At 39.8% G+C, this 16,212-nt stretch overlaps 1 protein-coding gene across 4 annotated transcripts in view; it reads left to right on the plus strand.

Moving 5' to 3' along the window:
- The window catches only part of DCAF17 (DDB1 and CUL4 associated factor 17), a 46,737-nt gene extending 38,827 nt beyond the window's left edge, over positions 1-7,910 (plus strand). For 2 of the 4 annotated variants that reach the window (XM_038422042.2, XM_043505272.1), the window contains 2 exons: positions 1,437-1,592; positions 2,286-7,910. In XM_038422042.2, coding sequence (XP_038277970.1) covers positions 1,437-1,592; positions 2,286-2,474 — 345 coding nt within the window. In that variant the 3' untranslated portion in view covers positions 2,475-7,910. Of the gene's footprint in view, positions 1-1,436 lie in introns of all 4 variants that reach the window. The other 2 variants (XR_006277990.1, XM_043505273.1) reach the window with 2 other exon arrangements.
- The last annotated feature ends 8,302 nt before the right edge of the window (positions 7,911-16,212 follow it).

Raw genomic sequence — 16,212 nt, forward strand, 5'->3', positions numbered from 1 at the left:
AGCTAAACCTCCCTTCTCCCTCGTCTTCTCTTCCCACCCCCACAAAGGTAAGTAAGGAATGAGCCAGAAGACTTTCTCCAGTTATCTGAACAGCACTTTTCTAAAATACGACTATTATATCCACAGTTAAAGACAGGATCCTGATATGCCCTTAGTTAGATAACATGGGTTGTCAGATGAATAACGTTTGGATAGTTTAGGCTCCATTGTTATGAAAAGAGGTCTGAACCATCTAATTGGCCAATTAAAGTTCTGAGTGTTTGGGTACCCATGTAACTGCTCTTTGGTCAGGTTAGCCTACCTTAAATTTTGATGCCAATAGATCCTGACTAGAGGAGTTATTCAGCCGTCTTGGTAAATTATAGGGAAATTACTTAAGGTTTTTTTTTTTAATTAAATATTTTCAAAGTAAAAACACTATATTGCTGAGGTCTTCATGTAGTGTTTGAAAAACTTTTTTAGCTCTCAGCTAGAACTTAGCTGAAATTCACACTGAAATGAGAATTCTAATGCCTCAATTTCTGGCAACAATTTCCACTCGTTGCCATGGAAATGGATATCAGCTCAGTGAAAACAGGGTAAGTTTTTACATAGCCCTTAAAGCTTGGAGTTAATGTATATTCATTTATAATCAACAGAATAAAAATTACAAAGAAGACACTTCAGTAGTCAGAACTCCACAGATTTTGTTCCTGCTATTGAGCTTTATGCTCTGAACTATGTAGAAAATAAATTTCCTTGGATTTAGACAGGAGAAGAGCAAAAAAAGTCATTTAGCGTATGTCTCCGCTGCATCCGGAAGCGAGCCTCCCAGCCTGGTCCACAGACTTGCACTAGCACTCTAAAAATAGCAGTGTAGACCATGCTTACTTACATGTGTTGATAATAGCTTTTCTAAAACAGTCCTTCCCCCATCATACACTGGAACTGCTGACTGTGTATAGATGTAGAGGTATGTAACTTTAAAGAGAGGATACAGGAGTTTTTGTGATTTATATTACCCTCGTAAATTTCTCAAATCTCACGACCTAGATGTTGACAGCAGGTTTAAGTCATACTGCTGCTAATGTGTTTAAGCAAAGGGCACTGAACTGAAGTGATGCCTTACTTCCTCTCTCTCTTGTTTACTTCTGTCTTACATTTCCTATATGGTGTATGTAAAACCCTTATACTCATTCACTGAGACAGTACAGGACCTTATTTTCTCTTCTCCCCCTCATACAGGGGCTCTGCTGAAATGCACTGAATAGTCCGTGGTTGGAAAGATGCCTATAGCTTACTATCTGGATGGCAAAGATTTTCCTAATGAATGATAGCAGATACCTTTTATTTCTTTGCTTTCCCCTTCCGAAAAAAACATATGTAAAGTTTTTTTTAAAATAACTGTAAAAGTGTATTTATTAACTGGTCAATTTGAGATTTTGTTTTTTCATCAGACTTTCAAAATTGTGGACTATGAAGATGAGCTGGATTTGTTATCTGTTGTGGCAGTTACTCAGATAGGAGCTGATGGGAAAGCTCACCTTGACTTTCACTGTAATGAACATGGAATTCTACTTAAGAGTATTCCTTTAGTGGAGTCTTGGGATGTGGTGAGTATAATCCACTGAATTCAGTTTACATTAACATTCCCCTGTATCGACTTGACACACTGCTTTGCATCCAAGTAACTGTTTTGTTCAAATTTGAGTCAGATGTACAATACAAATCCCACTGGCAATTCCTATGTATAGTATCTGTGGCAAAAATTACTTTGTTGAATTTCCAAGTATTCTGTGATACAGTAGTTCATTTATCTGAAAATCTCCATAATCTTAAATCAGGATTTCCCTCAATGTGCATTAGTTGCATTGAAAAATGTATCTTTTGACAGTTATAATATGCTTATCAATCTAAGCCTTGATCCCACAAACTCTTGTATGTGTGCTTAACTTTACAGTCTTTGAGCAGTCCCACTGATGGCAGTGGAACTTCTAATGTGCACAAAATTAAGTATGGGCCTAACTGTATGGGAATTTAGGTATTTAGACACCTGACTTCTATTGATTTTAATAGGAGTTGGGTTCCTAAATACCTTTGAAGGTCTGGACCATGGTTTCTAAACACTGTCCTTGCTTTATCTGAAAGACCAATTATCCATATATGCTTTTTGTTATGTGTACTAGAAAAATGAACAGTGTTCTGCTGTAATTTTTTAATCAGTTCTAGGGAAGTCTTATTTACATGGTACTTACACCAGCCTCTGGGAAATGAAGCTGTCATTCAAAATTATTTTCTCATTGCAGACTTACAATCACGAAGTTTACTTTGACAGAGACATTGTGTTACATATAGAACAAAAGCCTAACAGGATCTTCATCTGTTATCTTTATCAAATGTTCTGTGATAGTGCACAGGAAGATGAACATTCAAGCCTTGAAAAAGCGGAGAAAGGTTTTTGTGAAAAAGGGGAGAGAATTTTTGAATGTTTTTAAGAGAGAAAGACCTTCTGCATAGGCTTCACTGTACACAATATCCACAGACTTTGTCTCTTTGGACTAGTCAAATATTATGTTTCAACCACTGTGTGTTAAAATGTATATTTTGAGCTTAAATATTTGTATTACTGTCAGGGGTTTTTAATTTCTCTTTTGCATATAAAGATAGTCGTATATATTTTCATAAACCACAATTTAACTTCATTTATTTACCTTTTACTTTTGCTATTGATTATGGCTACTGATTATGATATTGTAACAAAAATAATGATCATATTTATTGCCCTTGTCCACCAACCAGTCTGATTTAAATACTGTGTATCAGGCACAAGGACTTGAACTTACTGACATCCATACTGTACCATATTCTCTTTTACTTAAGCTTAGATCTTCTCTTGCAACTTTCTTTTAATTAGTCTATATTGTAGTAAATAAAGATTTTAGGATAAAATTATATATAGAATCAAAATGGCAGAGTTGTCATCAAGTTATTTAGACATGAGGGAACCATGACCTGCTGTGAATCCTACTTGACAGTGTAAAAACACTCAGGGTTTTTTTTAAATGACGTGTCTAGTAATTAACCTAACCTACTTATCCTTCCTTCCCTCTTTGTGAAACCCACTAATTTGATGGTCTCTTCCTATGTCACAGTCCAGAAATTTTTAAATCTGAGGCAGAGGTGTCAAACACCAAGCCTCTTTGATACATTCTGCAGAATCTCAATATGCCATATGGGATACAGAAATACAAGCATTCATTTCTAAAAAACAGCAAGTGTCTCGGCCTCATGACTGCAAGAAAAGCTTTCCAAATATGAGCCACAAACACCCTAAAATAGTGGCTCTGGGAGAAGTGAACTCCCCTCCCCTAATTCATCTCTCAGGAGTGTTAATTCTCAATCCTTATAATTATACTTCAGATGTAAGCATTATCTATTTGATTGATGATCATTTTAGCAAATGGAATGAGGAAGGGTTTGAGCATAAAGCCAGTGGCAGTGTATACTGTGAGTTTCTACCAGGAATGAAATGCAGATGGTGGAAAAAAAAGGAGAGAGACAAAGAGGGAGGAATAAAAGAGAGAGGAGAATGGGGAAGGATGGGAAACAGAGAAATAGTGGTAAAAAAACTGAGCATATATTTCCCTCTGATACTAAATGTTACAATAAGACACAACTAATAATAACTAAGGTTAAGATTTTGTCACACTTATTTTCAGTAAAAGCCACAGACAGGTCACGGGCAATAAACAAAATTTTTTGGAAGCCTATGACCTGTCTGCGACTTACTAAAAATAATGGGGGGGAAGGAGGGAGGGATTGACAGCTCCAGTCCCACCTGCCCCTAATGGCAGACAGCTCCAGGGCCCCTGCCACCACTGGCAGCTGATAGTTCAGGAGTCCCCAGCAGTTCTGGCCCTGCTACAATGGGACTGAAGCTAAAGCGGAAAATGTCACAGGGGTCTCTGAAAGTGATGGAAGCCAAGAGCTCCCGATGACAAAATCTTATCCTTAATAATGACTAAACATAAGGGCCTTATTTAACATAAGGGCTTGAAGTGGTTTCCATTATATTCAGGGTTTACAGTTTCCTTTAATGGCTCTCAGCACCCCTGACCATAATTTTATCCTTGATCTTTCTATAAGCCTCCCCCTGCCACCAGTAGGAGATCCACTGTGGAGAGTATATAGTCCTGAATGTATTCCCTGCACCATACATCATAATTAACAATGTAATTCTGCCTTATTACATGGCATTAGTTTGATACCCTTAATCTAAAATTGGTTTAAAAGTACTACTTTATTATAATCACTTAGTTTGGGGTCAAATTACCAGTCATCAACTGCGCTCTCACCACCAAGTTGTGATGTGGAAACATTCTGAGCACTAATAAGGACAAAACACTTGCCCTACTGTTTCAGGCCTTTAAGCCAGCCAGTCCAGTGTCCTGCCTAGTCAGTGGACAGTATCTGGTGCTATATAGGACAGATGGGATAGATAGGGTGAAGCATAAAGTGCTTATCTAGAGCCAAGTCCTTAACCAGGCAGCCTTTTGTGCTCTAATTATATAACTGAACAAAAGCCAGATACTTTCAAAAATTATCTCTAACTCAGTACCCATTTTTCCCTTTACTAAGATTCTGCCTTCTCAGTCACAATGAAGACAATCCCAAACAACCTTTTTATTCAAAAAAGTCTCATAGCCCTGTTTTTATATCAGGAAAATAAATTGTTACAAAGTCACTGGAAAACAGAATTGGCATCAACACTTAAAATGGATAAAATTACTCTCAAGCAGAGAGGCAACTGGGCCTTTCCAATCCCAAGAAGTGCTTCTATATATTATTGGTTCCAAACAACTCAACCCAATAATTCTTCATCTGATAGCCTTCACACTTCCTTTCACCTCTCACTTTTTTCTAATCATCTTCCCTTAGAATGCCTGGCCTATCCACTTCTCTACAAACCCCACATACTTCAAGCTCCTCCATTCTTTTCTTGTCCTCCCACCTCTTCTTTCTGTTAACCAATTTCATGTCTAGAACTTGTATACTTTTGGGGGAAATGTCACACACTCGGTTTTAATAATACTCTTTATTCCCATTTCTACATCATTATTTTGGATGCACACAATATATTTGTATTGATACTATCTAATATTGGAATCCATATGTCACCTTTTTAATTCAATTTTAAAGAGTCATTTGTTAGGGACATTAATGTATATTAAAACAGAAGATTTAAGCAATATGAATCTGAACCCAACAAATATTTAAAAATTCAAAATACAACTGCACCCTGCAGTACCTAGGCTGTTTTGGTAGATATTTTTACTTTATTATCCAATATAAAACTGGTCCAGAAAGACAGTGCTTATGTTACATGTAGAATAAGTTCAGGATCTTTTGAATGTGAAAGTAGTTGAGACCACCTACAGATCCAGGATAAGGACTGTGGCTGACAAATCCACTACTCGGACACAGTGGAACCGCCAACCACAAGGACAAAGCTCCTCTGCAGGAGACAGGTCTTTCCTCAGGGTCTGATCCATGCTGTGGAACGAATTCCCACAGGAAGTAAGGACCACCATAAACCTCAGCACCTTACGCTCCATGTGCAAGGCACACTTCAACTTGTCTTCTCTAATATAAACAGCATCTTGTAGAAATTTTAAACAAAATCTACCAAAACAAAAACACTACACTGCACACACAAGTCTTTCCTGAGGAGAGGATAAAAGGATGAACTACATGTGACAGATGTTTGTTACATCATTTAATGCACTACTTGAAGGTGCTCAGATACTACAGTGATGAATGCAGTATAAGAACCTTTATAAAATAGAATTTTAATCAATAATAACTGGGCTCTATTCTGAAATTGTAGTGGTATCAATATAGACAGAGCAATCCTGCAAGATGCTAAACTATCTAAATGGAAGCCAATGGGAAGTAATAAGAGTCATTAGTGAGACCTGGAAAAATGTCACGTGGACTGAAGGAAAGAAAAACTAAAAAGATATTTTATAGGCAGTAGACCAATCTCCAAATACCCAGAAGACTTGCATCTCTGCTCACGGCAGTTAAGAGTTACACAAAGAGGATTTAAAAACCCCCAAATACAAGTCTCTTTCCCTCTTATTGGTTTTAGAGTTGATTAGCAATAGACTATTTGATCATCAGAAGGGCACACTACACATTGCATTACTGCCCCATGCAAACCTGAACAACTAGATTTGGCAGGAAGCAATAAAGGCAGAGATGCACAGGAACTTCCTCAAAGTGCCAATTGGGCAGAGCTGGTATTGAATCTGGCTCCCTGGCAATCTTATGGCAGATCTGCAGAATTGCTCCTGTTATCTAAAAAAACCCCACTCAACCTTTTCTTGACACTTTTTGTTTTCCAAATTGGTGTTCTGTAATCATTATATGTGTGGTCAAAGCACTTCTTCCCTGAATGAAAATTTCCATTTCCAATTTTAAAGTCTTCATTAGCCTATATTATACATTGTACCATGGACTCAGCTGTTGATCTGAAGATCTGTTGATGTGTGCATGGATTTGTGACACTTTCCAACAACTAATTTTTTTAAGGCCATTGCAGGCTTGTAATATCCTACTAAATCAGTTGTCTTGTTACACAGATGAAATCTTCTGAAATGTGGGAAGAAACTCAGTTTTCTTAATTGTCAGATGTGTGTGATGAAAATGATGCATCACTGGACTCATTCTGTGAAAGGCTTCATTTTAAGTTAGGATCCATGGACCAATGCTATAAAATTAGGGCCATACACCACTCTCAGTCCACTGCAAGTTTCACCAGTTAGGCTCTGTTCACATAGTATAGCTCTTCTGCAAGTGAAGAGAGAATTATCATTCACTATCAGATCAAAAAGAGGACCTCAAATACATTTCACTCCCATCTTCAATTAGCACTAAAGACGGTCATTATTCAAATTTCCACTCTTCCCAAATAGCCCCCATCCGTCTCAGAATCTCAGACTTGCTTTGCATGAGTACTATGTGTACAGGACAGGAACTATTGTCCATTAACAACAAGTAAGCAGAACATTTGCACTTCTATTTATCAATTTGGATCAATTTATACTTCCAAAAATGTTATTGTGATCTAACAGCATCCAAATGCCAAAAGGCTCACTGGTATCTGGTAGTGAGTTTCAGCTGGCCTGATCAGTTGAATGTATGCCAATTCACTGATGTGATAACCTGTATGTAAAAGGTGGCATATAAGATACCAATAGAGCGCTAATAACATACTGATCATAAATATCATTGTGTGGTGTACAGAGGACAAATTCAAAATTTCAAACATATTGAAAGTTATGTTATTAAAGTCTGTCTGCCGACAGACAAGGGAAGGTGGTTTTGTGACCTTGAAGATATTTCCAGAGAAAATGGGCCTGCAGTTTACATAGAAGATAAAACAGGACCATCAAGACAGCAGGGGAGGAGGCTGCAGGAAATATCAATTTGCAATTTAGCAAACACCAGTGGGTAAGAAACCAGCAAGGAACTTTCACCACCAGACTCAATGTTGCCTTCCTGACAGCTTGAATGAAGTTTACGTTAGGGGGGTAAGCTTCAGAAGAATCTATTTCAAAGGTTCACTCGACCATAAAGGAAAGGGACAAAGAACCCCAAGTTTTATTTCATCTAAGAAGACAAAGAAACTGAGCACTTAGGACTTCGTAGGAGACACTGACCAGAGGGGTTAGTCAGCCATCTTGCTGGAAGGTAGTAAGATGAGAATCTTCCCTTGAACCAAGACTGTAGTTTTGTTACTTTTTAAAGACTGACTTGTTTTTCCACTTTTATTTGCTTGTATCTGTTTCCAACTCTATCCTTTATACTTGAACTCACTTAAAATCCATCTCTTTGTTAATAAACTTGTTTTACTTTTAATAAACCAATGCAGTGCTGTGTATGATTTAAAGTGAATGTTTACTCCGGTTAATGTGGCAAGCTGCTGGGCATTGCATCTTTAAAGGAACAAACAAATATCGATGTGAAGGGTCAAGAGAGAGCTGGACATTGCACAGCAGATGGTTCTGGAAAATTCTGGAACTGAGGGCTGTTGGGGTCATCTCACCTGGTGCAGCCAGAGCTAGTGTATGTCAGAGTGTAATTGGGGTGCAACAAGCAGGCTGCTGGAATCAGAGTTGTCGAGTGACAGCTGCATAAAACACAGACACTCACTGCATGCTTATACGCTGGTTGGGAGCATCTAGACAGGGAACTGCAACAGGCAAAGCATTTTAAGGCACTCAGGGTTACAGGGCAAGTAGTGACACAATCCCCCACTAGATTGCACCCCAGAATATGAGATTCATCCATTACTGTTTTATTAAAACATGTTCTGCCATAAAATTTGCCTTCATATAACTTCGCTTTAGTACATACAATAGAATGATGTCAAATCGGACTAAAACAAGGCAGACTCGTTCAGAGTATATGACAGAAGCACAGAGACATGGAGAGTACTCTTCTTTTCCTCTTCCTCTCCCCTTCCCTCAGTGTTCACCTGAGCAACAGAGCAGAGCACCTGTGCTCTGGCACAGACTAGCCCTTATTATGCTCACCTGCACTACATGACCAGCAGTAGTAGTCATGCAGCTCCCAGCTCACATGTGGCCTGGGAAAATGGGCACTGTCAGGCCACAACAACCCTGTGTGTTCATGTAAAGCTCTGTCTCCTAGTCACACATGTTAGGGAATATACACAGAAAGTAGTAATGATTGCAATGATGTACTTTGGGTCTTTGTCATTTTGCTTCAATAGGCATTTCTACTGCCCTTTCAGTATCACAAAAGCACACTCAATCACCAATTCAACGTGACAAAGGCAGTTGTCAAATTACCATTTGTTAATATCCTCATAATTTTCCTCAGAGTAACAAAGGGAGTGCAAGGTCCTTGTTAATCACAGCTGGCACAGCAGCTGCGCTGATATCTCTGGTGTGAAATGAAAAAGTATTCTTGCATATCCCTTCCTGTACAAGCTTGAATTATTAAATATAATATTCTAGCATCATGATCCTTGCCAAACCATCCAGTGTTTGCATCCATAAAATGCCCTCTGTAGTCCACCACAGCTTGCCTGATCAATGAGTGGTAAGACTTTCAGTTGTAGAATTCTATGTCAGGGTTCCCTCCCCACTCTGAACTCTTGGGTACAGATGTGGGGACCTGCATGAACAACCCCCTAAGATTATTTCTACCAGCTTAGGTTAAAAATTCTCCAAGGCACAAATCCACCAAGCGATTTAAACAAACATTCAGGGAGGGCCACTTGGAGCCCTATCTCCCCCAAAATATCCCCCCAACCTCTTACACCCTTTTCCTGGGGAGGCTTGAGAATAGTATCCTAACCAACTGGTTACAAAGTGAGCACAGATCAACACCCCTTGGGTCTTAGGACACTGAAAATCTATCAGGGTCTTAAAAGAAGAATTTTATTTAAAGAAAAGGTAAAAGAAGCACCTCTATAAAATCAGGATGGAAGATAACTTTACAGGGTAACAAAAGATTCACAAACACAGAGGAATTCCCTCTAGACTTACTTCAAAGTTACAAAAAACAGGAATAAACCTTCTAGCAAAGGGAAAATTCACAAACGAAAACAAAAGATAATCTAACACGCCTTGCCTGGCTTTACTTACTATTTTTGTAACATTAGAAACTGGTTCAGGATTGGTTTATAGGAGAAGGAGTTTTCTGACCTGATGCTTCTCTGCTTCCCAAGAGAACACGAACATGAACACACACACAAAACCTCCCCCTTCCCAGATTTGAAAGTATCTTCTTTCCCCATTGGTCCTTTTGGTCAGGTGCCAACCAGGTTATTTGAGCTTCTTAACCCCTTACAGGTAAGGAGGAATTCTAGGCTACCCTTAGCTGTATGGTTGACATGCCCTCTGTAGTCCACCACAGCTTGCCTGATCAATGAGCGGTAAGACTTTCAGTTGTAGAATTCTGAATCTGATTAGGGTAACAAAGAATTGGAAAATGAGTTCCCTGGATTATTCCAGTACAGTTTGGAAAGCTTCAGCATTGTTCAAAGCCATCCATTATTTCAGGATCACTCGTAACCTTGATCACACAAGTCTACAGCATTTACTTCATTGCACTCCACCCGTATGTGGTCTCCTACATGCCAAGGAGCATTAGTATGTGTTGGTGCTAGTTCCCAGATGCCTAAGACACCTCTCTTGTCACCAAGGACAACAGCTGTCAAATGCATAATTTTATGGTGTAAGCTAAGCCTTTGTAAGGAATGTCAACCACAGCTGTCTCAGCTAGTCACTGTCAGTCCAGGAGTCACAACATTGTCCCACCAGTGGCTAGAGCCTGATCTGGCTCAAAGTTTGCACTCCTCCCAACTCAGTTCAGCATATAGATGAACCCAAATCTATACATATCCCCTTGTCTTCTTTTCAGGGAGCACCTCAGAATGCTCTGGATCTTGTTACCATTTCTGCTCTGCTCTTCCTCCAGTATATCATGCATCAAAATTCAGAAGCTGGAGGATGCAATCATCAGCAGTGACAAAAAGGTCTCTGATACCAAGTGGCCACTGTGACTCCCTTGGAAGAAGATTATGGGCTTTATGTAAGAAATCATATAATCCTAGGTAGAAAGAACAAGTGTTGTTGAATTACACATAGGTCATGGGACTGGCAGCAGCTGATAGGGCATTATGAGAGAGATGCCCAGAAAGTCCTAGCATGAACTGCTAATAAGAGGCGGAGAGCTGGGTGTGGACATAAAAATACAGTTGTGATGGAAGAAAACATTCTATTTTCACACACCAACTGTGTATCTTACAACACAACTGGTTAAGGTGACCAACCCCATAACTGTTAACATACAATCCTAGCTGTAGTCTGGGCGAGATCCACTGGAGGATTAGAGCCTATAAATATTTATAGTCCCCAGTCCCCCAACGGAATCTGATTGCATGGGCTTCTGCACCTGTGCAGAACCCCAGTTAAATCCAATAACAAATTTTCATTTTAAAGAAAAAAAACTAGCCTTTATTCTTGCAAAAATAATCTTATATGTGAATCAAATGTAAATGGCTGAAGTCCTGTGTATGGACAGCCCCAATTCATTTCAGGTTAGATTCTGAAACACAATACACAGCCACAAGAGGAAGGTGCATGTATTGAGCCACTGTCATTGAGCCCAGTTCTGGTTTGCATTCAGTCCTGGTCTATTTTCATTTGCAACAGATTCAATATAAAAAGCACTAAAGCACTTCTTGGTTGCTGCTGTTGGTGAGGCCAAATTACTGTGCAATCTCAAACTAAAGTGAAGTCTGAATAGATATATGAAATCAGGTCACATCTGGCCTGAGGTCCCAGAGTTTGATACGCATCTACCAGCGTGTGACTGTGGAGCATTTACCTTTCTCTGGTTATAACCAGTGTAAAATAGATAGATACTAGAAATCACTAATATTAATTGAATTATTCAATATGCTAAACAGTAAGAAATGAGTAAAGTGGAAAATTCCGAGGATTTCCATATGGTTCCAATTGCAAGAAAAAAAAACATTTGATATCCACATGCTCAGCATAATTGTCTCTTTCAACATCAAAGTGTGGCACTGGCACAAGGAAGAAGGCAGGAAATACCTTTGAAAATTGTGTGTAGCTTTCCAATGCATTTGAAATAAAGTGGAACATTTTATTATTTTTTCAGTGTTGCTCATTTGAAACTAAAATCTGCATTTTCTTTCCAGGCAGTAGTTCAATGGTTTAATATCAGGAAAGCTGCGGTTTTAGCCCAACAACAACAATTGCCTGGATTTATAAAGAGTGAAATGCTAAGCATCCTTAATTGCTACTGATTTCAGTGTGAGCTGTGGGTACTCAGCATCTCACAGGATCAGGCCCTAACTTCTATCATTCTATGAGATTTTCAAATAAAATTCAGACCTTCAAGAATTAGAACAAGGATTGATGTGCAGCCGCATTGACAGAGAAGTCTGCACTGCCACTCTTTGAGCTATATGGATAAATATGTGACCTTCACAAGCTCTACATTCAATGACATTTGTTTTTAAAGTCAACTTTAATATAATATTCAAGATCATTAAAACATATATCACAAGAATAAAACTGACAGGGTATTACTCACTCACTTTCAACCTTGCAGTGCTATGACACACAAATATTGTATAGCATTTTGTTAATCCATCCTTTCTACCTTTGTCCTTTCTATTAACAGCCTCTTTCTTTGTTCATAAGTAAAATGCTGCTTTTATTACTTTAATTTATCTGTAATACACTCCCATTACAAACAAAATAGTGCCATATTCATGGCTGCAATATCTTCAGAGAGTTATCTTGCCTGCTTGTGCTGAATCCTTTTTTTCCTATATCCATTAGCTTAAGAGGCCCTGAGAAATTACATTTTTCATTTAATATATTAACTATCTTATTATTAAATCTATGTGCTTGTTTTCCTTTAGAGAAAATCTCCACATATCATCCTAAATTCCATGGATCTCTTTTTACATGCAAACTGTGTCACTGTCTTTGGTACAACTAGCCATATCCTTTTTTCTCTACAGTCTGCATGCTGCTATTATCTGCAGTGGTAGAAGAATGTATGCCAAAATAGACTTAGGGAACAATTTTCAAAAGCATTTAAGTGACTTAGTAGTCTAAATCCAGTGCAAGAAAGTCAACACTGAGGCTTTGAAATGATTTCTCTTATCCATATTAATTTGCATTCCAAATACTTTTAAAGGATAGTTTTTAAAAAAATTATACCCTAGTATTTACTTATGCATATTGAAAAGGCTAGACAGCAATAAAACAGAATGTGCAGATATTTAAAAAGGAAAACTTTTTTGTCATTATATTTCACCTTCAAATTCATCCAGACATGGCCACTCGAAGCTCCCCAACTCCTGGTTTTATCATATACCCCATCATGATTTTAGCAAATATTTCTATTTTATTGAAAGTAATGTTCCACGTAGCCATCAGGAGGGCCCAACAGAATATGGCTACCAACCTTTTGATACGTGTTATTTAAAGAGAAGAAATCTTTTGGAACAGTAAAATTTATTGCTTTGCACAATAAGGAAACAAGCACTTAGCTGCAACCCCTCACTCTCACCCAAAAACCCCACAACATTATACATTCTTCCAGCACAACAAATGGGGGTAGTGAAGCAGTCAAAAGAACTGAGCTTCTTGGTACAGCTTTTGCATAGACATTGTAGTTAACATGTGAAAATGTTTGTCAGCAACAACTCACCTCATAGGCTGAGGGTACCAAATCAACTGGGGTTCCTGTGCATACACTGGTGAATTTTAGGCCATTTTCTTCTTCGTAGGGAGAAATGAAAAAAGCAACTGGTAGGAGGACGTAAAATTCACCAGAATTATCCTTCCACCAGGCCCCGAGCTTACTTATGGAGTTTTCTCTTGAGAAAAATATTGCTCATCATCTGCCCCCCAACTGACCTTTTCTCTTCATCTGTCTGATTGCAGGTTCACCAGGCAGTCCTCCATGTGGGTTGCCTCTCATCCTTGTCAGGAACAGGGAGGGGGCAGATGGGAAGTGTCTAAAACCAGAGGCAGTCAGTAGAGGTAACAAAACCCCAGCTACCAGCATGTCTATCTACTTCCATTGTGTTCACATGCACATACATACCCTACTCACAAACACATAGTTACCAAGTTTTGCGCAGCTCCATGTGTGAAATGTATGCAATTTTTTGTCTAATTTTCATGTCTGCAAATAAACTTCAGCTTACAGTCAACAAACCTTGCTCCAAGCAACGGTGGAGGTCGGGCAAGAAGCTGCACCAAACTCATCTTCTATGGTTGGAATAGGTGGGGGCTGGAAAGTCTCTGCAGTGTTAGGGTACCTGAGATGGGCGGTGGAGGGTGCCTGGGGGTAGTTGGCTGCTAAGTGGAGTGGGAGACTTGGGGGTGGGGGAAGAACTGCACAGCTGCCAACTTTTGTGCAGGATACATTTATAGAAGACCATAAACTTCAGCTGAATGTCAATACACCCTGCCCCGGGGCAGTAGAAGGGGCTGGACATGGAGCTGCTCACACCTTGGCGTGTGTGGCTGGCGGGTGCGTGGATGCTGAGGTACATGTGGGAAGCAGGCAGGTGCTGCGTGAGGGCTGTGGGAAAGCTGGGTGGGCAGTGGCTAGAGGAAGCTGGGTTGTGGAGGTGTCTGGGTGGAGGAGAGGGTGACTGGGGGCTGCGTTTATGGGGAGTGGCTACAGGGAGCTGGGGTTGTGGGGAAAGATAGGGAGACGCTGTGTGGCGGGGGGGTAGGCACAGCTGGGCTGGCTGGGGGGTTCCTTGGGAAAACTGGGCAGTAGCTGGTGTTATGCAGGTAGTGGGGTTAGTGGAGGAGGGGCTGGGCGTGTGACACCTGCGGAGAACACAGGCCCAGTGCTAGCTCCCCGCCTCCCCTCACTTACCCCTGCTGCCTCCTCAGCAGCTGCAGCTGGTGCCACTTGCCTGCTCCTCCCGCTTGTTGCCTCGCTCAGATCCAGCAGGGGGAGTAGCGAGACAGAGGCCGCTTGGCAGCCTAACTCAGCAGGTACCACGGCGCCCTCTCGTGGGCGTGACCTGCAATCGCAGCGCATTCCTGAAGCTCAGCTGTGCGGGACATTCTGCCTGGCCCGCGGGAATGCGCCTGTCTGTGAGTATCCACAAGATGCGAGACATTTGGCAGACCTGAAGGTGAATGTGTAGGGGCTTCCTGGGGAGAAGCTTGGGGGCAAGCTGTCTGGGATGTCAGTTCCCACTGAAATCAATGCGAGTTGAGGGCATTGCCATTCAACCCTTTGCAGGATCGGGCTCACTGAGCAGAATCTGGCCCAGAATAATTGTATGTTACTATTCGCTGTCTATTTCATCATTCTTTACAAAGGATCATTTGCGTTTCCCTATTTGAAACAAACAAGCACTACGAAAAGTGATGCTTGAGCTATGTAACATTTTTACAACGATTTATAATTTCATCAGGTTTCAGAGTAGCAGCCGTGTTAGTCTGTATTCGCAAAAAAGAAAAGGAGTACTTGTGGCACTTTAGAGACTAACAAATTTATTTGAACATAAGCTTTCGTGAGCTACAGCTCACTTCGAAAATGTCAGAAATAAATATGCTGTAAAAACAATACTTTAGGAAAATAACTCTATACCAGAGATCCCCCCCTCAAAAAAGTAATTATAAATGGGTTGCACAAAGAGCTTGAAAATGTGACTCATTATTTGTTTTCAAGACCCCGACATTAATTTTTTTTTAAAAAAAATCACGATTTTAAGCCACTCATGATTTTTTAGGGGGTCCGATTTATGATTTTTTATGCATTGGGGTTTGTAATACATAATATTATTATGATTATTTGTGTTGCCATAGCACCTAAGAGCCCTCATCATAGGCACATTGTGCTAGGCACTTATGTGAATTAATTTCCTTTTGTGTGTGTGTCTCTGATTATACAGTATAGGATATACACTGTGTAAAAAAATTTATAGGCATAGATTTGGAATGACCTGCATCTCCAGTGAGCAAGAGTTTGTGATGATGTGCAATTCCTGCACATTTATTCATGAGTAAATTCATCCCAAACATAGGCCAATAAAAGCCTTATGCCACACTAAACCTCACTATAGCATTACTCACTTTGTTTACAACTTTTCCTCAAACTTTTGAAAGTTTAGTGCTCTTTCAGAAAAATAAAATTGCATCCTTCTTCAACCCTGCCATGTGTTGTAAAAGGCCTACCCATATTTTAGAATTTCAATAAAAAGAATCTGTAATTTAAAATATGTTCTTACATTTTTATTCAAGGAATGATGTATATTTAATGTTAGATGTTAAGAAATGTTTGAATAGATATTATTTCATTATTTAAACTATCATTTCCCCTTTCTTCCATGTGTCCTTCCAAGCCCAGGATGCCTGGACACAAGGCATCCCTTATTTTCCTAGCTCTCCTGCACCCACCCCCAGCTGGTACATATTCTGGCTGCTTTAATCTAGCTAGCTCAGATATTGATAGCAGTGAAACTGTGGCACTATGGGCTTCAGGAGTGACTGTGCAACCCTGCCTGGAATGCTCAGTAATTATTTGGGCAGATAGGCCACATTGAAGCCTGTGCTGCCACAGCTTAATTGATACCAGTACCCAAACTAGACATGTTAAAGCTATCTTGGGTATCTC

Source organism: Dermochelys coriacea, chromosome 11 (assembly GCF_009764565.3).
Source record: "Dermochelys coriacea isolate rDerCor1 chromosome 11, rDerCor1.pri.v4, whole genome shotgun sequence".
Taxonomy (NCBI): domain Eukaryota; kingdom Metazoa; phylum Chordata; order Testudines; family Dermochelyidae; genus Dermochelys; species Dermochelys coriacea.